The 22755-nt window shown below is 35.4% G+C and overlaps 2 protein-coding genes across 6 annotated transcripts; one reads left to right on the top strand and one right to left on the bottom strand.

Annotated features, from left to right (window-relative positions):
* Positions 1-2773: 2773 nt before the first annotated feature.
* MES14 (methyl esterase 14) lies at positions 2774-7383 on the top strand. The gene is made up of 6 exons (XM_039035219.2): positions 2774-3742; positions 4322-4387; positions 5438-5677; positions 5883-6026; positions 6277-6411; positions 6908-7383. The coding sequence occupies exons 1-6, from the start codon at positions 3497-3499 to the stop codon at positions 7178-7180; spliced, it is 1104 nt and encodes a 367-aa protein (XP_038891147.1). The 5' UTR covers positions 2774-3496; the 3' UTR covers positions 7181-7383.
* An 869-nt stretch (positions 7384-8252) lies between these two features.
* UPF3 (Smg-4/UPF3 family protein) lies at positions 8253-15424 on the bottom strand. Of its 5 annotated transcripts, none has more exons than XM_039034250.2 (13): positions 14992-15424; positions 14390-14496; positions 13996-14091; positions 13802-13900; positions 13511-13590; positions 13027-13122; positions 11988-12111; positions 11172-11230; positions 10490-10964; positions 10207-10299; positions 9992-10104; positions 9849-9901; positions 8253-8921 (listed from the first exon to the last, which is right to left on the bottom strand). In XM_039034250.2, the coding sequence occupies exons 1-12, from the start codon at positions 15129-15131 to the stop codon at positions 9863-9865; spliced, it is 1521 nt and encodes a 506-aa protein (XP_038890178.1). In that variant the 5' UTR covers positions 15132-15424; the 3' UTR covers positions 8253-8921; positions 9849-9862. The 5 variants fall into 5 exon arrangements, with proteins under 5 accessions (XP_038890178.1, XP_038890175.1, XP_038890177.1 ...); XM_039034247.2 differs by having other exon boundaries at positions 10490-10985; positions 14992-15356; XM_039034249.2 differs by having other exon boundaries at positions 9992-10098; positions 10490-10985; positions 14992-15307.
* Between the last annotated feature and the right edge of the window lie 7331 nt (positions 15425-22755).

The following is a 22755-nucleotide window of genomic DNA, read 5'->3' as shown; positions in this document are numbered from 1 at the left end:
TTTTTTTAACTATACCAATTTCATCATCATTGTTGTATGAACAAAATATCTAATATATTTTATATTTTGTATACTAAACATATATCACTAATATATGATATATTTTATATGTTGTACATAAATCGTATATCAATAGTTACTATATAAAATATACTTACTATTATATATCCGATGACATATAAATATTAATTCAAAATTCATTTCAAATATAATATTGATCTATCAATAGTAGTCTATACTTGAAATTGTATTTTTGAATAAGTATTGATCTACTATTGAAAACCAACATTATACTTTGTATGGATTTTGAATAGCAGTCTATACTTGGAGTTATATTTTGATATATTTAATATAACTAATATATTTTATATTTTGTAGATCAAGTGCATATTAGTCAAACTAATATACAAAATATAAATTATATCAGATATATTACTAATATAAATATTCGCATAGACAGACATTTTATGAGTGAACCACATTAGACTTCAACTTTTGGTTATTATTTTTTTTACCCAAAAAACCTTTTGATTTATTACTACTTAAAATTCGACAATACACAATCAATATGAGCATAGCACAAATAGCATGAAATGTGTCTTCAGCCAATAAGTTGTAAGTTCAATTTCTACTTCACATATCGTTGATTTTTAAAAAAAGAAAAAATTAATTGTTAATGTTGATGCTGAAAATTTGATCAACTAATGGATTTATATTTTAGGAAAAAATGGTCGAAATGCTCTGCATGACAAAGAAAATTGAACATCGATGTTGGTCATTTAAATAGATTAATAATGCATAACTGACGCTTGGGCTCATAATTGTCCTCTTAAATTCTCAAAAAATTGTAGGAAATGGCCAAAAATACAGTAGAAAATAGGTCAATACTTTATGTCTTCATGTTGCACAGATCTATTGAAAATAATTATTAAAAGTGGTAAATGTAATTGTGCATAGTGGAAAACTGTGGAAATCTCCACATCTATCTTGAAGCAAGCAGGGACGAAAGAGTGTGGAAGATAACTTTGAAACCAAATAAACCACCAATATGGAAGATTGGAAAGGAATGCAATTATCAATTGCAAGAATATGAAAACTTGAAATATTTTTGTGAGTCAGTATGTAGCTATTAGCATTCGTTAGGAGCCATATTCATTGGTTTCTTCTACGGATTGACCAAGTTCATGGAATTCACTGTTATTGTCCAGTCCCACTTCAGATACGCGTTTTTGAATGTCTCTTCAAGATAGGGTGGACTCAGAACGAATGACCAAATCATCAAATTTAGATCCATTCATGCCCCACCAATTCACAAGGAATGTTTTTCTCTTCAGACTAATTCTTTTGCCAACTAAAATTGATGGGTTTGTTAAAATTGTTAGGGCAAATCGAAAAGGGCAAATAGATAATTGAAGGAAGATTCACGACTTTTGCAGGTAACGACACCACACCCACTTTTCTTCTATTTGATGTGTTCTATAGGAATAACTTGCAATTTTTAATCATTGTATGTTTTATATACATACTGTCTTTTTGAATATATAGGAGGCTACTTTTAACGTGTATAACGTATTTATAAATAATGTGTATTCTCTTTTGTTTTTAGTTTTTGCCTATCATTTTCAAGATGGCTCACATGGAGAAAATTATTTTCAATATACATAACATATTTGTGAAAAAAATATCGTGTATTTTTTTTTATTTTACTACCCATCTACCATATTTAAGGAATGTTAGTCATTGTGTGTTTTATATACACTCTATTTGCATAGAAATATCATGTACTTATGATGTTTATAATTGTCAAACAATATTTGAAACGTGTTTGTAATTTTTTAGATTTTATCAAAGATAAACTCGTTTTTTTTTAAAAAATATAATAATAATAAATATTGTATTCTATTCTTTATCAATAAAATTTTAGACAATTTTGTGTTTTTATTTGATAGTTGGTTTAAATTATTAGATTTTGTCTTAAACGGTCAGATTTATTTTAAATGATTAGATTTGTATTTTGAATACACCATAATCTTAGAGAGTATTTTTGTAAATTATTAAATTTGAAGTAACATGAGAATTAGTCATTCGACTATTTTCACAAAGAAAAACAGTTCGATATTTTTCAAAAATTCCCATTTTATTTTGATCATTTATCCATTTAACCCATAAATCTACCCATAACTTTAATAAACCTAAAATTAAACACGATTGTAAAAATTGACATGAGAAAAATCTCAAGTTTAAGCCCCATTTGTTTTGTGGTTTTGGGTTATTGAATTTGTGCTTGTTTTGTGGCCATTCTTTAACATGGTTAAAATTTGAAAAAACCGTGAGAGGAAGAAAAAATAAAAGGAAGAAGGAAAAAGGATATCAGTTTATACCTCCAAAATTTAGCTGTATCTATTAAAATTCTAAATTAATAATTATATCAATTAAACTCCGAACTTCTACAAATATATCATTTGTATCTTTTATTATTATGTTTGGATAAATATCATGTGAGACTTATAATTTTATCAGTTTTATTAAAAAAAAATTTGAACTCCTAATTAACATTGCTTTTAACAATTATATATGCATCAATTTTAGTCGTTTATTTTATTAATTGACATTGGAAGAAATCTACCCCTCTAATAAAAATTATTAAATTAATAATTTTCAAATTAATCTTAATTTAAAAGTCTAATTGAAATAGTTATAAATCTCATGGCATATTTTTCAAACAAAAACTTCGATCAAAATTAATACTGTTTAAATTAATATAATTATATGAAAAAAGATACAAATCTCGAAATTTAGAGTTTGTAGCACAATTGTTTCCACGGCAACCGCCAAAATCGAAGAAAATTGATTGAAAAAGCTGCATGCTTTAAAAAGTAGACAAGTATCATTTATTATCCTGAATCTGCTGTGTATTGATTTAACTATGTAAACAAAGCCAACCCAACTCTTCTTCCATTCCATTACCATCCATTTTAATTCTCCCTTCAAGTTTTCAACTGCAAAGTTGCTGTTTTCAGGGTCTTCCCCATTTCTCAAGCTCTTTTCGAAATTATCCTGATTCCCAAATCAAATCTTGCTATTTGTTACACGTCTGCCATTATTATTCCTTCTTCCACCGAGTAATAAGATCCTGAGGCGATTTGTAAACATGGGTTGTTGTTGTTGTTTTCATTTCACACGGATTCAGCTTTAAAAGTCTTTGCAAATTCGATTTTGAAACCTCAACTCGGCACGACCCTTTTCTTTTTCCCTTCTTTTTTGTTTCCTTTCTTATTCAACAACTCTCCCTTTTCTTCTTTTCATTCTTTTCACCCACTCCCCCTAACTAAACTCTTGACAAAAAATCTCATGGTGAAACAAATCCCCCGCAAGGGGGCGGACATAACCCCCAATTTCTCGCCTTAGACTTCGTTTTTCTTTGGATTCCTCCTGATTTCTTTTGGTCTTGAGTCCAAAAACTTTGTGGGTTTTGTTTGGAATTAGGTTCTGAATAATGGGTAATAGCCTAATTTGCAAGTCAAAGAAGGATGTCAAAGAGATTGGATCTAGAAGCAAGAGAATGGGTCGGTCTCAGAGGAAGTTGCAGAGTGAGGAAGAGTATTTGCAGAAGCAAGCTCTTTCCTTAGCTCTTCAACAGCTTCAATTATCTCAGAGGTTTGATGGATCCACTTCGAAAAGAATTGGGTCGACAAGCTCTCGAAGACGCAATCTATCCGATCCATTCTCTAATGGGAAGCAGGTGGGACTTCATTTTGTTTGTTTCTTTCTTTATACTTTGGATTACATGTTTTGTGGATGATTGAATCTTTCAAGAAAAGTGGCTTATCATGATTAAGCTCTGTTTAATTTCATGGTCGATTGCCTTTTAGGAATTTTTCATATTTTATAATCTTTGCGAGTCTACTTTTCAGTTTTAAATAGTTTATTTTCCCCTTGTGGTTGACCTTTTCAGGCTATCATTACTATGTTCTTTTTATCAGTATTGGAGAATGAATGATCTTTGCTGCTTAATTATAGATGTCAGAAAGCAACTTTTAGGAAATTAATCTACCATGTGATGCAAATTATGAGAAGTCTACTAAATCCATGAATAGGAAGTAAAAGATTGTTGCAATGTAATCACTAATCAGCAGGATCTTAATGAGTTTTAGACCTCGTGAGCTATGGTTTTCATGGCCATATAATGTAATAATGACATTGATGCTTGCTTTGAAGACTTGCCGTTTATCGGTCAAGCAAGTTTATCATCGTTTGAATGATTTTGTGACCAAGATCTATTACACAAAGTTTACGGAGATTTATGTTGTCTTCCTCTCAGGGTCAGGGCAAGAGAGATTCAAAGTTGTGTGGAGCAGATGTGACTTCTGGTGAAGTAAATCTGCAGGTGAGGCTTATTTCTTTTTCGTTCTTTGATTATTTTTTGTTGTGGTTTTGCTGAAGTTGAATGTTTTTACATAATATGTTTCATTTTTCTTTTTCAATTTTACTTCTTGCTACGTCAATCACCAAGGAAAAAGATACTCTTGTGTAAGAATGGGGAAGTTCTTGCTTCAAATCTTCTGTGATTTTCATTCTCTTAGAATTGCCCTAAGTTGTACATTAGTGTATTACTCAATTTCTGTTTAGCTAGATCTTGACTAGGGGTTAATATTTATTATTTTTGCACCTGCCAAAAAAATTATGGTGAATTTGGTACGCTTTTGGAACTGGTAAAAAATGCTTTTAGCTACAAACTTTTTATAATGTTTGGTTATAAAGTCAAAAAGTAATATTTTAATATTAAAAAACACTTAAAGGAGCTTAAATGTGCTTATAAAAGCATTTCATTGGTGTTTCTGAAAAAGTGCTTATAGAAAAGTAAGCACTATTCTCAAAAGTTATCCCGAACTTTTAAAGTTAATCTCATATGACATTTTAACTAGTGTTTTTTTTAAGTGAAGCACATTTTGATATGCACCTTGAAAAAACAGTCTAGATTTTTTTCTATGTACTTCCAATTAGGCAACTAAATGCAATACAACAATTATGTGCTCTTTAGTATCTGAAAACACTTTTTACCATCTTGAAACTCATGCCTAACCCGTGCCTAATGTCCAATTGGAGACATTTTGCAATGATGAATGCTGGTTAGTTGTAATAATTAACCTTCAAATTTGTTAGTGCCCGAACTCATTAACAAAAACTTTGGAGAAAAAAAAGGAAAAGTAAGAGAAACAAACAGTTGCTAGCCTACCTGTTATCAGATTCTGTACCCTTAACACTAATCATCTCACTGTTTCATGCAGAAAGAAACATGACGGTTTGTTTCTTCAGTAAGACTGTCTAATGAGGCATAGATGTCTATTAAATTTTGGAGATGTATAATGTTAAATTTAGCTATCTTTCATACCACGAGTGGGGTTTTCATTGATGGAGTTATCATATCATTTTGCAGGCACCAGATTTTCTGGAAAATCTGAAAGAGAAAAAATTTGTTTTAATTCATGGTGAAGGATTTGGAGCTTGGTGCTGGTACAAAACAATTTCTCTACTGGAGGAAGTCGGATTGTCTCCTATAGCCATTGATCTCAAAGGTTCTGGTATTGATCTAACAGATACAAACAGGGTGAATACCATAGCAGAGTATTCAAAGCCATTGACTGATTATCTACAAGATCTTCCTGATGATGAAAAGGTTGGATAATATATATGGAGTTGTTTGTTTGAGAGCTTAGTTTAAAGATTTTCCTTCCAAAAGTTGTTTTTCTTAACTTGTTCTTAAGGGTGGTCTGGTTTTAAAGACAATCAACTTCTTCTAGTTGAAAATTTTCAGTGCCATTTAAGGAAACTTCAATTGCTTTTTGGTTGTGTATATGTTAACAATAGTTGGTATTTTGAAGGTTGTTCTAGTTGGCCACAGTAGTGGAGGTGCTTGTCTTTCTTATGCATTGGAACATTTCTCAAATAAAATATCGAAAGCAATTTACGTCTGTGCGACGATGGTAGCTACTGGCCAGAGACCTTTTGATGTATTCATGGAAGAGGTATATAGTTAGCTATAGAAAATCGCTTATCTTGGCATCTTAAGAACTTTCTGTTCTTCATGTTGATGATGTAAACTAAGCGAGCAGTTTCTATGGCTTAATATCAGACTATGTGCATCTTGAACAATATATAACATTTTGTAATATGATATGAGATATTTACACACAAATGAGCTTCCATTTTATGCATACATGGAATTGGTTGTCTAAATTTGTTTTTCTATATTCCCCATGGATAATTGTTTTGCAGCTTGGATCTGGAGAGATTTTTATGAAAGATTCGAAATTTTTGATCTATGGGAATGGAAAAGATAAACCGCCTACAGGATTCATGTTTGAGAAAGAGCAAATCAAAGGGTTGTACTTCAATCAATCTCCTACCAAGGTATTTTCTGACCTTTCCTGAATAATTGCTTGCAATGGTCTTTTTTTTTTCTCTTCTTTTCTAAAATTATTTTCCTTTTAGAGTTTTCTAAACCATTTGAAAGAACTGTGACTAGGGGGCTTTGAAGGTTATTATCCCATTCATAACTTTGGGAAGATATTCTGTGTTCAATGTTGAAAATGAATGTGAAACACGACTGTATGGTTTTTCTTTCCGTGTGGTATATCGATATTGTAGATCAATATTTATGAATTCCGCTCAACTAGTGGTTTATTTTTAGTGAAGTATCTAAGTTCGGTAATGATCATGAACTCCAAGTTTGGTTTAGAATCCTTTCCTGTATATGTTCGTAGTTTATTTTTTTGAGTACTAGGAAGCAAGCTTTTGCATAGAAAGCTTGTTGAAGTTGTTCATTTTTGATTAGTTTCTGAGTGTGTTTATACATGAAGATGTGATGTGAGTGAGCTGAACGCTAAAATGGTTGGTGGCAATGCAGGATGTTGCTTTGGCAATGGTTTCAATGAGACCCTTCCCACTGGGTCCAGTCATGGAGAAACTCTCATTATCCCCAGAAAACTATGGAACCGGTCGCCGATTCTTCATTCAAACGCTCGATGATCATGCACTCTCACCCGATGTTCAAGAGAAGTTGGTCAGGGAAAACCCACCTGAAAGAGTTTTCAAGATAAAAGGCAGTGACCACTGTCCGTTTTTCTCTAAGCCACAATCACTCCACAAGATCCTCCTGGAAATTGCTCAAATACCATAAACTAGGCTCACTCTCAATCTGGCTCATAGAAAGAACAAAAAGATTTTTTTTTTTTTTAAATTTCATTTTTAAGTTATTTATAGCAGAACAAAAAAAAAAAAAAAAAAAAAAAAAAAAAAAAAATCTTGGATTCAGATAACCCATTTTCTGGTGTTAGAATTTTAAGCAATATAAAATGAAAACCAAAATCTTTCTTATAGAAATATAATGTTGAAATAAAATGAGAAGTAAAAATATGATCACAGGAAATAATAAAATCATGGATTTGTGATCCAACTATAGCAATGAATAATCTTTTAATGGCAATTCCAAAAAAGCACACTTTATATCAAAAAAATGGATTTGAAAAAATAATTGGATAAGTAAAGGGCGTCGGGCAGTGTGATTAGAATAATCTGAATTTGTTTATGATTTTTATAATATACGTATTGTACTTTATTTCATTAGAAAAATCGAGCATAATCAATTAGATTGAGTTGTAACTTTTGATATTAAATTTTATCTTGAGTAGAGCATAATCAATTAGACTCAGTATGATAATCAACCAGACTCAATACAATATAAGATGTCTAAAAGGCCAAAAAAAAGTTGATAATTTGACTCTTTCATATATATCTTTATTCTTAATAAGTTAACTTTCGATATTATATTTTATCTTGAGTAGAACATAATCAACTAGACTCAATACGATAATCAATCAGACTCAATACAATATAAAATGTTTAAAAGACCAAAAAAAGGTTATGCTGAGTTGATAATTCTACTCTTTCATATATATCTGTTTATTCTTATTAAGTTAATTTTCGATATTAGATTACATTTTATCTTGAGTACAATTAAAGGACGGGAGATTGAACCTCTGATCTACAAAGTACTACTATTAAGTCAAACTCAATCTGACCTCAAAACATGAGAATGGACAGTTAAATGCAACTGTGCAACTAAAGCAACAAAAAAGTCATTTGGTTCATGAATCTATGACGTATGAAGGAAAAGCCTTGGAATCAAATGAATAAAGTTCATCAGATCAAATGGTACAACCATAATCTGGAATTTTAACACACAGGAAAAATAATTAAGACTGATATATTAGACGATAGAAACACATCATAATCCATCACATTTTTCATATACGACATGAAATAGTATAACTTTGATGTTTCTGATTCACTGCCCCACGCATAGAATCAAGTACAATTGTGTACCAACCACGCCCAGTGAGATTATGGTAAGTAGAGCACTACTAGGTACTTCCTACATTCAACTTCTAAGGGAAAAAAAACTTGGCACATGACCAAAACATCAAGCAATGGGAAAATTGGAATCTCCCTCTTGGCTTTGATCTCCTGTCACTCGAGCCATGTATGTATGTACCGGCACGTTCCTCCAGGTGAAGCAGTCACACTTGGTATGTTTGGGCAAAAAATCAGATCATACCAAACCAAAATCCACAACCATATTTGGTCTTCAACCAAAGAAACTTCGATTTCGTAAAACCAAAAATCCATAGAACGCACATTCGGTCTTCAACCAGAGAACCTTGTGTTTTGTAACCACCTGTATACGACAAAACAATTGCAAATCTTGCAATCCAGTTCACGAAACCTATTACTGTTACCAACTGCTTCCAGGGCATATCTCCATTTTACATGATGCCTTCTGAGGATGTGCATTAGTCCTCAGAATGGAGATAATCCCCCTGGAAGTTTGAGGAACCATAGTCCTGTCTGGATGCCATTATCTGTTAGATAACATAGATATTGTCATGATCCAATGAAAACAAATATATGTCCTTATCAAAATAATAAACGAAAGACCTAAAGACATTAAAAAAAAACAATATTCAGGCAATATACGGTAGAATTATGACTCTAACAGCAGATATGTGCCGACTTCAAGGAGAATGCATGGCAACAGTGAGGAAGGAGATGTGAGGAATTTCATTGAAGCTGTCATTTATTATCCCCATTTCAGTTCACATTTTGGAACCCCTATGATGACAGTCTCAATGATAGCTTATGCGGCCTGGATATTATAGCAGTAGAGCAGTACATCTTTCAGCCAAATAATAATATTAGTAATGATAAGTAATAACCTTCATAGCCAGAAACAATAATAAGCTCACCCCTTCTGATAAATTTTTGAACCTTGTCTGTGTCCGTCCGTGTTATTTCTTAATGTAAATGCACACCGACATCATTTAACAAATTACAGTACATGTTATCTGTTGGTTAATTGGAAGACCTTTCTGCATTAACTTGGGGGTTCACTCTTTCTCATAAATATTTCATCACAAATTCACATCCATCAAATATTTTGCGTCCTATTTCCTATAAAATAGTAATAAAATGAAATAAAATAATGAACTTCATAGCAACTAAAACATACACGAAGACATTACCATAAACAACTAACAAGCTGATTAACATGCCAAATTATCGAGTGCTAAGAGGAACAAACTATCATGAGTTGCATGCCAAATTATATATCAACAAATGTTAGCATAATGGATTTAAACATGTGCTATATTTACTGCAAACCAGATTCTTTAGTTAATTTTGACCTTCATCAGTCAGTTGGACGTCTTTAGAGACAAAAACCTCTTAAGATAGTCTTGCTCTTTTATCTTAAAGGAGAAAACACATTGCTAATTTGTAAAAGGACTCACATGATTTAAATATGCTAAGAACCTGAAGATGACTTCTGAACCCATACTTGTTTCTGCGTAGGCATGAAAGAAAATAAGTTTTTGAAAAGAAGTGATCTTGTAACACAAGAAAGACAACCACTAGCTTGGATGCAGAGGCATACCTCATGACCACCAGCAACACCTCTTTTGGATGGCTTCCCTTCATTTGGGTTCAAAGACCCATCATCCTTCATAACATGGGCAGCCCCCCGACGTCCAACATGTCTAACTGAACCTAAAAAGAGCACATGTTTTAGATTAACTAAAACTAGAAAGTACTTATAAATTTTCCTAAAATGGGTGGACAACGTAAGAAAAGTTTGTGAGAAAGTACAACCATTCTCCACTGAACTGTTACGCCCACTCACAGTGGTTGTAACATCCCCTGTCCTGCTTCCATGAACATCTTCTTTCATTTCCCCACGGTACGCTGTAAGCACACAAGGATATATAGGGTTATAATTTCATATGTGAAACATAAAGTATCAATATAAATTACTCAGCTTATCAAGCAGAATGATTTGACACAATGATCAAGGTTCGATACTTCGATAATATGATTGTATTTGTATATATAACGAAGTAGTCTCTTTATCTCCAAAGGAATATAATAGTAGTACCTTCAACTGAGTCAGAAAGCAAGTGACTAGATTGTGAAACAGAGGATTCCTCAAGTTGTGAGACTGAGGCATCTGAACGACTGCGTGGCGCCCAGACCCCACGATCAGGTCTATCTTTGTTTCTTATTCGTTTTTCTTGCTTCTCATTACCACTACCCAGGCCATGAAGTTCCTTTTTACTAAACTTACCATCTGGAGCCCTTTTTCCATCCCCTTCTGAGCCAGATGGATTCGGTTCATTACTGGACATATCATTAGACCCAGATCGAGCATTAATGGGACGAGGTGGTCGCTTCCCATTGTCTGAGTTCAGGATCTGAATTTTTGGATGAGACTGAGCTACTGATGAATTCTGTCCGTGACGTGCTTCATTATTTAAAAGGATGCTTCTGATCATGCTTCCACTAGCCTCACGCCTCTGATTATGTTTTGATGCACTTGCAGGAGAAGTCTCAGAAGATGTAGCACTCTGCAACTGTAACATGCCATCAGAAACCTGGAAAGGTATCATTATCCATGAAATAGATAAGTGTAAAATACGAGGCAAAAGAATGGAATTTGTGCCCTCCCAGAATTAGCCTTGAGTGAGAGTGGAGATCATTCACGGAAGTTCATAATTCTAAATAAAGAGAGTAATGAAAGTTGTAATTGCATAAGTAGTCAGAGAACCAAAGAAACATACATGAGAGATATCTCGCTCTTTCCCCTTGAGAAGCAGAATTTTTTTCTTTCCAAAGTCAGCTGTAACATATGAAACAGAGCTTTCAGATTCTAGACTGCATGTTCATTATAAACATGTAGAACATATTGATAAATTAAAAGAAATAAGTGTGTAGCAAGTCCAGTGTAGCGAATGAACATAATTCAAAATTTCAGACAACATGCAATATCAACTGGACAACCTTGTTTATTTCTTCCTTTTCCTGAAAAACATAATTTGATAAAACAAAGCAAAGGTTCCCCTTCCCATCTCTCAAATATATCACTTTCAAGGGTTTAAGGTAATAATGCATATGTTAAAATACAGGTCCAAATATTACAGTCCTGCAATCTGCACATCACAATATGGCAAAATCCCAGAAAGAAACAATAAGATCATTATTAATAAAGAGAAAAATGAAAATTTCAAGAACATTACTACAGGGCTCAGGGTAATTTGAAATGGGAGAAATGTAAAGTAGATAAAAGAACTCTTCCAAAAAGAAAAAAGGAAAAATATAAAAAAAAGTCCAATCATAATAAGCATGCATTGGAAAAAATTATTTGAAAATTGCAAGTAGGCAGCGGAGTAGGGCATGAAGTGTTCAGATTTTAAATCAAATAGGCTAACGTTCCCCTGCTCCTCAATGACTATTAACACTGAATTGCCAATAGAGTTTAAATCAGACTCATTCTCAACCATCTAACAATAAAATATCGGATCAATAACTTTAGAACAAAACAAAAATGACAATTTTAAATGATGTCCTTGACCACAAAGGAATATCAATAGACATACCTGTAACAACATCCGAAATTCCAATTCCACTTGAAGTAGCTGACTGATCCTCTCGCCTGGGCACCAAAATGAAATTTGACTTGTCTCTGCGGTTTGTGTTCTTCACACTGTCCTTTAAAATATACTGCATGTATAACAGAAAATATAACTAAAATCTTCAGACAAAATATAGAGAGACAAATTGTTCAAAAAAAAGGATAGCAAGAAGTAAGTATGAAATCTAGGGGGCAAAAAACTAAATCATCAATTCCAACATTCATGGTACATGATCTTGAGGTGGTCCTGTATGATACAGTTTATACCACAGTCAGGAAAAACTTAGACAAACACATACTATCCAAGAAGTTAGAAACTTTAGGTTGGTTTGCGCAGAGCCAACACCATCCATATCATTACTTTCAACTTCCCCTCACTGTAAAGGATAGAACTTCCAGGAATGTCAAGTTTTTTGAGTGGCAGGACTCGGAGTAAGGACTTGCATTAGGGAGTTAACACTACAGATTATATACAGAGGCAATCTTCCTTTGCGTTTGGGCTGTACAAATGCATTCATAACAGGGAAGCATTTGAGGATTTAGATCACATCCTTTAAAGATGGCAGTTTGCTACCTTGATTTCCAACTTTTGTTGAGGCCTTTGGAGTTTTTTTAGGTTTGTAATAGAAATTGTGGTCTTCTGTTATCAAGATTTTAAAATATTTCACTAGATTCTTTTTGTTTTATGGAATATTTGATTAGAGAGTAATGGGAGAATCTTTAAGGATGTTGAGAGGTCTTGGGAGGAGGTTGGGTCCCTTGCTGGTTTAACGCCTCTCTTTAGGCATATGTAATTAAGGACTTGTCATTATCCTTAAGGAATTTTCCTTCATTTAGTTAGTTAGAAAGATTCTGCAACACCATCCCTAGATCTAAGACAAGCCAACAAAGCTTATTTTCCCGAAAACAATAGGGGGGAAATAGTGAAGACACTAGCGAGTAACAAACACACACTTCGGACTTTAGAACGCAAGAAAAAAATAAACATTGAGAGTAGCACATGCCTTCTTCTTCTCCATCCCTCGCTTCATGGAATTCAACTCAGGCTTTCTAGAGGATGCTGCCCCACCTCTTTTGACCTTCCGAGGTACTGAAGATCCCTATTGAACCAAAATACTTAGCATGAGATAAATGAGAAAATGAAATTTTAGAAATTGGAAGAGTAAAAATCTTCAAGACCACATAGATAACCATCCTAAGAGTCTTTGGATTCATATAATGCATGGAATTAACCCATATGACATGAAAACAAACTGAAATCATTACACAAGCAACAGATAAATTCAAACGACGAAATGTCACCTTAATCTTGAAGTGAATTTATTAATATTAATCTCTACATGGGCAGAACCAATACCTTGTGAAGTAGAAAAAATAAAGAAAAATTAACTGGTTCCAACCTTCATTTTAGTAAACAAGTAGTTCCACTTTCTCTGTATTTTTAAAATATAGCACACAGGCCCATGTATTAGAATACAGCAAGCTCACCTGTGTTCCACTTTCAACTGCTCGTTTCTGGCGAACAAACTCCATGAGAGGGGTAACAATTGGAGCTTCTTTTGCAGCACCTGTAAACAAAAGTAGAAACATAAAACTTCAAGAATTATCCGAATTAGGAGTGAATAGTATCTCTATGGCAGTTCATCGAAAAGATACAGAATGACTATTCCGCAACTTATTGGCACTCTATTTTGCATCATAAACATATTTGGCGCTCTTCCAATGACTTTATGAATGCAAGTAATGTCAATAAGCCAGACAGTGAACATAATAACAAACCAGATTGCTCTGCTTCTTTCCTTTCCAACTGTATTTCAGCACTTGGAAGATGCTCGGCAGGTTTAGCAATGAGTTTGAGGAACTCCAAATAATCTGGATCTGCTTTCATCGAGAAAAGAAAATTTACACAACACAATAAGCAATACAAAACAAGAACAAACACTTATTCCATCTTCTCACTACTTGATCATTACCTTTGTATATTGTCCCCTCACGACCATCCTTTTTGGTAGATGATCTGGGAACACGCTGTGAAGGTGCATATTCAACCACAGCCTTATACTGAGCACCTGTAATCATTTGACTAGAATAAGAGACTCTAAAGATGTGGAATGAAAATGATCCGAACATTAAACATTCTCTCAATCTCGAAGGTTATGTGTAGTCAATTGGAAAATGCACATCAGAAAACATGAAAGGGAGTAATCTGTATTAAGCATTGGTGTCACTCATAAAATCGTTATCTCCCACATCTCAGAATTCTCAGAAAGGGGTTGCGCTTCAGTGAACCACCCACCAAATCCATAAGAAACGAGAAGCTACAGAAAGGTTCAACACAGGAAAAAAAGAAAAAGCTTTCGGCTTTACCCTTCTCATTAACGAAAATATGGCCATCAAAGAACTCCGCAAACTCAAAAACATCTTCAGGTCTGGTAAAGTCTATGTAGGCTCGAGCGTATCTCTGGTCCTTCTGACTGCAAAATTATTTCAGAAGAAACCTCTGAATGAGTAAAAAACCTTCAGTATCGTGAGCTGTAGTCCATAGAAACCAAGAGAAAAGATAAAACAGGAAGCATACAACTGAGGAGGCGATTGTAAACAGATAAACACAAAGCCTAGAAGGATTGCTTGAATTAGTTTGGCCGAGATGACGATCATAGACAACAATTGGGCATGAAATTGGAGGGGTGTGGGTGTCCTACAGCATTCAATCTAATCTCTAATCACACCAAACCCCTCAATAAGGCGCGCAAGGGGGAAGAAAGAGCATAAAGCACAAAAACGCACAATACGAGAAATACCCAGTTCGCGAATTAGGCTTATTGAACATCCAGATTTCTGAAAATTGAAGACGAGAGACATAATAACAACATAAAAGTGAAAAACCCAGTTCGGAAAAGTAATTTGTGGTGAATAGAGAAAAGTGAAGAGAGAACTTAAAAAGAGAAAAAGGGTGGAAGGGAAGAAACCTGGTCTTTCCGGGACGATAGTAAGACCAATTGAAGCGACCACCGAATCGATCATGAATATGGTGGAAGAGATCTGAGTGAGGAAGAGAAGGGGGCAAGTGCCTAATCACTACTTTGGTCCTCTCCAACGGGTCCTTCATCTGAAAAACCCCTGCACTGCGAACACAAATTCAGAATTCCCTTCCGGCTTTTGGTTTCTAAATTCTCAACAAGTCAAGGGAGAAGATGTTTTTGGGAAGTTTGGGAATTGGGGTTACTAACGCTAACGACGAGAGTTCGGAGAAGGTGAAACCAACGAAAGCTTCCCAACTCTTTTGGGCTCCTTCCACTCTTACCAGGCCCACTAAAAACTCCCCCTTCGCCCCAACTAAAGGCCCAAACTTTTTCTTTCCCCGTTCTTCTTCTAACTTTTGGAAATCTAAAATGGCGGCTCTTTATCTGTTTCGTGGGCAGAGATGTTCAAAGGACGGGCTGAGGCTAGGAATGGCGGCTCTTTATCTGTTTCCTGTTTATACTATCTAAAAGGTGGAGAAATTATTTATTTCCATTTTTATCCCTTCTAGCTGATGATTATAGGAATATACTAGGTAATTTGCATAATAAATATTAAATATATTATTTATTTAGTTTATTTATTTTAAAATAATATCAAATTTTTAATTATTATTATTTTTTTTTGTAATTACCCTTGATTTAAAAGCACAAATCTTGATTTTTATTCACCTTTATTTCAAAATGATAGCATTGTCATGATAAACAAAATAAAATTTTGTTTCAATTTTAATTTTTCTTACAAGATTGTCTAAGATCAAATCAAATTAAAATTCGAATCTAGTCACTGAATATCTAGCAGCTCTTCAACCCATTTGGGCTAAGCTTACTCAAGCTAAAATTAGTAAAGATCATCTTTGTCTTTTTAAGGTTTTACCGGCTTTGCACAGAATATGAACCATGTCAAGGGTATGCGATTGTCTGCAACGTGTCAAGGGTTCATTGAATCTTCATCAAAGTTTTCCTATCAGCCACCAATGCAACTTGTGATGTGACACCCACCACCCATGTCATGTCATGCCTCAACACTTGTAGCTTATGCGATCATCAGACTACTAAAGGATATTCTGCACAGAAGTAGTAAAATTAGACTGAAATGTAAATATGTTATGTTTAAAAGTATGCGATCGCATGATTCACTTTTTGTATAGATTTATTGGTAAAAATTATCTAAATTTCATGCCTTTGCCTTATTATTTTAAATGAACGAGATAAAATAATTTGTATTTCTACAAGTTATCACACCCCAAATTTAAAATAATGCTTGTCCTTAAGCATATACTTAAGACTTCTTATGATTTTGATTGCCTCACGAATTACCTAGACCTCTCAGATTGCCTCACCCAGTTTGCTAGACTAGATTTTTTTTAGTTTTGTTTCTTTTTCCTATAAATTTACTTATAGCCTTGAGAATCTGCAAGCTTATTCTTAAAAAATCCTTTACTCATTTCTAAGACTATCTCATATTTCTAAAAATGAAGATTTGGAACAAGATAAAAAGATTTTCTCCTTGCTACTTCTTGTTGTGATTTTGCTCTGATCCAAGCATTTAATCTTTATTTTGGCTTGCTCCCATGGGTGTCATGCGGACATCCAACTATGAGCTAATCGCTTTTTTTAGACTAAACTCGTGTCGTCTTTTTTAGGCAGTGGAGTTGCGATTACTTATTCTTTGCGTTGATCACGATTCTTGTCTTCATTTTGGCTTTGCCCCCACGGGTGTCATGCAGACATCCAACTACGGCCAAGTTCCAATCTCAACAACTCTTTTTTTTTTTTTTTTTTTAATAAAAAAGTACTTAAGGAGATTAAATATTTTTGAAAAGCTTTAAGTTTTCAAACCTTGTCCTCCCCCAAATTTAGAAGGTATCAAGGTTCTTAGAAAGAAATATGCGATGGTGTTAGAAAGTTATTGAAAAAGACGTTTGTTGAAAAGATTGCATGCTTGCTAAATCTTAGAAGTAACTTTAAAGGAAAAATAATCTTAAAACTTAATACTAATCTAGTCTAGACATTAGTGTTAAGGCATAATTTCATCATTGGGGTCATTAGTGGCAAATGAGGCAATAGAAAAAAAAAGCGATAAAAAGTATGCATAAGATATAAACAAAAAGGAAAGACACAAAAGATAGATAAACTTTTCAATAAATTTATATAATGCGACGAACTGATACAAAAAGAGAGAGACAACATAAAAAACAAAAGGGAGATAAGGAAAGACACCGCCCTAAATTCAAGTTTCTCCCGCATCACTGTTGTGATCTCGCGGTGGATTCTCGGGAAAATGCAATGGATCTTGAAGATGCGAGGGAATTGGTAGCACCAGAACTAGGCGAGCAATGACGTTATGAAATAATTCAACCATATAGTGGAACTGATCGTGCTGACTTTGCGTCATTCGTCATATGAAGTCATACATTGTGTTTCGCTGGTTCTGAACAAATTCTCTCAATTTGTTTTGCTGACGCATCAACTCATTCATCTACGTTTGGAGCGACTGTTGGTGTCGCGTCAATTCGTTAAGACCTTTTAAAATAGATTCACAGAGGTCATCGTGGAAGAATTTGAACCATTTAGCCTTAGGATCAATGCGTTTGGAGTCATTTACTTACTCTTGCTGCGCGTCTTCAGGCTGACGCTCACTTTTCTCACCAGTGCCAGATTCAACGCCTGTTTCAATCCTAGGCACTGGAAGGCTTGGGTCATCAGAAGTGAAGTGTGGAGGGCTTTTGGAGGGCAATGGAAGGCTTGGTGGTCTAGATGCGAGGGGAAGGATAGGAAGTGGCTTATTCTCAGGAGTTGGTGGCACTGGTTTTTCAAGCGTTGGAGGGCAAAGGTTGAGGTCAACGTTAACCTCGACAGATTTAGGGTTTTGCTGAGGTGGAGAATTTCTTAATTGGGGAGAGGGAATCATTTGTTCTTCAACTTCTGGGGCGATTTTTACTTTTCGTTTCTTGCATCAGGATGTCTCTGGGGTAGTATAAGTTTTCGGCTGTCACTTTGCTTGTTGCTTAGGTTGGATGTCTCGAGCAGGCAAACTCATTAGGCAGTGAATAGAGTATTTGTCAATGTGCTCTTTACCGCCACATCTTCCTCTTCTTCAAACCATCCTTGAGCCACGCATAGCTCAGTAATAAGCGAAGGGAAGAAGAGTTGCTCCCTTGGTCTAGAGAATGAAGCCCAAATCTGATATGTGATCAGGTGACCAACGTTGATGGGGATTAGCTGCATGATGCAGAAGATTGCCATAACCCATTCTCTAGAGATTGAGTGGTCATGCGTTGTGGGGAGCAGCTTCCTCTTGATGAAGTATAACCACACGTTAGCTTCTGGTGTCAAGTTGTACAGTGATAGTGTTTTTACCCCTTTAGATGAGACGATCCACTTCGTCTCAGGTAGCGCCACTACCTTCAGCGCCTCTTTCTGCTCTTTGGATGTTGGGTTGTCAATTATTTTGTTTCCCTCGACGTTAGGGATGTCTTCCAAGTTGTACAGATGATTAATTTTTCTAACGCTAAATCCAATCGTTGCTTTCCCAACATTAGCATTATATTGCCCAGAATGCGGTTTCCCCTCGTAAAAAGCGGTCACTACAGATAGCTTGACCATTTTGGCTCTAATGCAAAAATCCTTCCACCCCAACGCATTGATTTTTTCAGTGATGAATGATAGTAGAGGTGAGCTTTCTGGAATGAATCCCATCTCGATCAGAATTGGTGGCTGCTTCTTCGGGGCTCTTTCCTCCTCTACCATGGGCACTTTGCCCTTTTCCTCCTTTTTTGCCACTGCTTGCTTTTGTTCTTATTTTTTACTTGGGGCGCCACTTACTGCTCCTTTCTTTTTTTCTTCCTTCTTTTGTTTTTCCGTATCCTTTTTCTTCACATCCACCTTCCCTGCCTTTGCTCTATGTGAATCGCATTTAGCGTGATGAACTTTCTCCTTTCTAATTCTCTTATCTTCTTCGCTTTCTTCCTGAAATTCCTTTTCAAATTCTATCGCAGTGCGTTCTGTGCTACCCATTGATTTTTCAGGTTGTGATGGAACATTAATGCGATCAAACTCCTCATCGCGAATCTCGCAACAGAGTTCTGTCGCTACGATTAGACCTTCTGCCTTCTTCCTAATTTCACTAAGGCCTTCCCTTACTCTTTCGGCCTTTCTCTAGAACTCCTTCGCCAACGCCTCCGCAGTAGAGGTAGAAACACCTACTTCATTGCTTCTTTTCCATTTCTTCTCTCAAAGGGCTCTTCCATTTCAACTACTTCGATGCCGCCTTGTGTCTTCTTAGCCACCACATTGACTGACTCGAGCGGCGACGGCTCAACCTCGACTTGCTGACCGCCTGGTTGATTGACCATGCCTTCGTCCAAGTATTCAAAAGGGTTTAGATTTTTTAGAATTTCTCCATAGACTTCTCTCTTATCTTATGCCTTGCCTCACTTATGGTGGAGGCAGATGGTTGACGGTGATTATAGGGCGATGAGGATTGGGATGTTGCTGTGGCTAATGGGATGAGTATGGGGTTGAATGGTGAAGGTGATGCCACCGTGGGTGGTGGAATGTAAGTCGGTGTGGCAACGACCAAGAACGAGATTGGGTTGAAGGAAACAGAAGGGGACACCATTTCGTAGGAGAAAGTGGGGGTAGTTGATCGGGTTGAAGAAGGGTATTTTGGCCTGCCATTTGGATCGTGGATGGAGTAGGAATGATCAGATAAAGGGTCGGAGGGATCTTTAAGTTCACGGGGAGGCTTTTGGAATATAGAGGGCTTAGGGTTTTAGGTTCGTGTAAAAAAGAAGGGTGTTCAAAGAGGGAGGGGGGGTTTAAATAGGCGAAGGGTGAAGAGGAAACGTATGGCTGCCTCGTGATTCAAGGCAATGATAGCACCATACACATTAATGGTGGATTGATAGAATGTCTGGTAGCACGTCTTTTCACCGTCCTATGGTGAGATGACGTATCGTTCTTGGAGATGCGTTAGGATATAATTTCACTGCATCTCCAAGACTCATCACATCACTCATCGCATTAAGAAACCTCATTTTCCCCTTTTTCTAAGGTTCTTTTCTCTCTCTCTCTCTCTCTTTGTTTTTTTAGCAACCAATGATAACCAAAAATAGATAAATAAAGAAAGCAGCAATAATTAAGCAATAAGAATAAAGGATAAAAAAAGAAATGAAAATAAAGGATACCAAAAAGGATACGATATATCCCTTGAAGGATATTTCTTTATTGCGTAGAGACTTTCTTCTATCGAATCATTTGGGCTTTCCTAGGTCTATGGAGGTCTTTTCGCGATTGAGATCCCCTCCATAGTAAGGTTTAATGCATTTTCCATTAACTTTGAAAGCGTTGGCTCTGTCCTCACTGACCAATTCCACCGCTCCATGCGGACAAACTTCCTTGATGATGAATGGTTCTGACCAATGTGATTTCAGCTTGCCTGGAAAAAGACGTAATCTAGAATTAAACAAGAGAAATTTTTGGCCAATTTCAAATTTTTCTTACAAATGCGTTGATCATGCCAACGCTTTGTTCGCTCCTTGTAGATTTTGGCGTTTTCTTATGCTTGTAGTCTCCACTCATCCAATTCCAATAATTGCAGCTTCCTCGCTTCTCATACAGCTTTCAAGTCAAAATTGAGCTTTTTTTGTAGCCCAAAATGCTCTATGTTCAAGCTCTAATGGTAAGTGGCATGCCTTGCCAAAGACGAGAATGTATGGGGACATCCCTATGGGAGTTTTATATGCGGTGCGATACGCCCATGAGCCCAATCTTTTTTTGTCAGATTAACCATTTTCTCCAATACTATCTTGATTTCCCTATTTGATACCTCTGTTTGACCATTGGTTTGGGGGTGGTATGCTATTTCTATTTTATGGTGCACGTTATATTTGACTAGAATCTTGCTAACGATGCAATTGATAAAATGTGTACCTTCATCGCTTATAATGGCACGTGGGGTGCCAAAGCGAGAGAAGATATTTTTCTGCAAACATTTCGATACTGTGATCGCATTGTTTGAGGCACAAAAAATCGCCTCTACCCATTTTGATACATAGTCAACAACTAGTAGGATGTAGTTATGGCCATTAGACAGTGGAAACGACCCCATGAAATTGATTCCCCAGACGTCAAATAGTTCCACCTCTAAGATGACATTCATTGCCATTTTGTTTTTTTTTTTTTTTCAGAAATGTTCTCGGTGCGTTGGTACTTGTCGCATTTTATGACATAGTCGCGCACATCCTTGAATAAGGTAGGCCAATAGTATCCACTTGCAAGACCTTCGCAGCTGACACTTCTAAAGTGTCCACTATAAGGCGATTCATGGCATTGATAGAGGATGCGATGAAATGTTGTCTTAGGAATACATTGTCTCAGGATATGGTCAGGTCCCCTTTTATATAGGTTGGGCTCATCCCAATAATAGAATTTACAATCATGCATGAGCCTTTTCTTTTGTTGAGAGGTATAGTCTTTTGGGAATTAATTGCATACAAGAAATTTTCAACAATTGATTGCATACCAAGGCAAGTATTCATCAATTTTCAACAACAGTTCATTAGGGAATGAAGCGTTCACAAAAGGTTTTACTCGGTCATTTTCATGATGTTCAAGCCTTGACAAATGATCAGCGACCCTGTTCTTTGTCCCTTTTTGAAGGAAATCGAACATGAGGATTTCCATGAGAAGTAGAATGATCTTTTCAAATTTCAATCGTATATGGACATTACAATTACAATCACAAACGGAAATATACGGTTATGCATTAAACATAAATTACAACATGCTTTTCTAAAAGATCCAGGGAAGGAATGAACAAACCTTTGAATACTCATCTTCAAGTTCCTTGATCATAAACGCTTGATCACAGCAATACAGCAACACATGAACGTTCATCTAATACGAACGCTACACTGCACAATCACAACACACTCGAAGTAAGCGATTGCCAAGGTCATGAACACCTCGATCACCGCAAACAGCCTCCACAGAACCTCGACTGTATCGAGTTGAGTATGACACCACCAACAAGGTTACCTCAATATTCTCGATGTGAGAATCCAGAATGTGGGCTCTGTGTGGACTTGGTTTGAGGCAGAAAAATGGAGAAAGAACAATCGTGTAAACGATTGAGCAAATGGGAGATGAAATAACTTATCGAATAAGTCGATGCCCAATTGTTTAATAAAAGCTATGCGATCGTCTAGCAAAAGCTATGCAATCGTTTAGCTCACTGTTTAGCTGAGTGCTAATCATGTAAGAACACTCCACGATCATTTAGCTAACTCCAAGCTATCGTTTAGTAAATCTGATTTACTTGACAACTCTCCGTGAGTGATTTTCAAAATTCACAATTTTGCAAATCTTTAATCTTACTAAAATTAGGAAAACATTTTTCCTTTTATCTCATGGTTACCATGAAACCACCTATAACTTCCTACTCAATTGGTTATTAGAGAAAAAGAGATAATTGTCCAAATTAATATTATTTTAAATATAAATGATAACCAACTTATCATACTATATTTATAACCTATAGTTTTAACATTTCATCTCATGAAACATACAAACCATAACTCTTTTTCTATTCCATGACACTTAATGTAAATCTCATTTACATTAACCCTCCACTTGATGCATCTCATACACCACACTGATCATATCATATATAATCGAATTACTTCTTGTCAATTTGAACATTTCAAA

Source organism: Benincasa hispida, chromosome 6 (assembly GCF_027475165.1).
Source record: "Benincasa hispida cultivar pf3 chromosome 6, pf3_genome.v1.1, whole genome shotgun sequence".
Classification (NCBI taxonomy): Eukaryota; Viridiplantae; Streptophyta; class Magnoliopsida; order Cucurbitales; family Cucurbitaceae; genus Benincasa; species Benincasa hispida.
Note: the sequence above shows the minus strand (reverse complement) of the source record. Positions and strands in the feature narration are given on the sequence as shown.

Bases quoted from the DNA above. Each gene is read 5' to 3' on its own strand.
- MES14 (XM_039035219.2), top strand. From the start codon at position 3,497: ATGGGTAATAGCCTAATTTGCAAGTCAAAGAAGGATGTCAAAGAGATT. The intron at 4,388-5,437 runs GTGAGGCTTATT...ATCATTTTGCAG, and splicing joins CTGGTGAAGTAAATCTGCAG to GCACCAGATTTTCTGGAAAA. The intron at 6,412-6,907 runs GTATTTTCTGAC...GTGGCAATGCAG, and splicing joins TCAATCAATCTCCTACCAAG to GATGTTGCTTTGGCAATGGT.
- UPF3 (XM_039034247.2), bottom strand. From the start codon at position 15,131: ATGAAGGACCCGTTGGAGAGGACCAAAGTAGTGATTAGGCACTTGCCC. The intron at 14,497-14,991 runs GTTTCTTCCCTT...ATAATTTTGCAG, and splicing joins TATCGTCCCGGAAAGACCAG to TCAGAAGGACCAGAGATACG. The intron at 13,123-13,510 runs GTGAGCTTGCTG...TTGGTTCAATAG, and splicing joins CAGTTGAAAGTGGAACACAG to GGATCTTCAGTACCTCGGAA.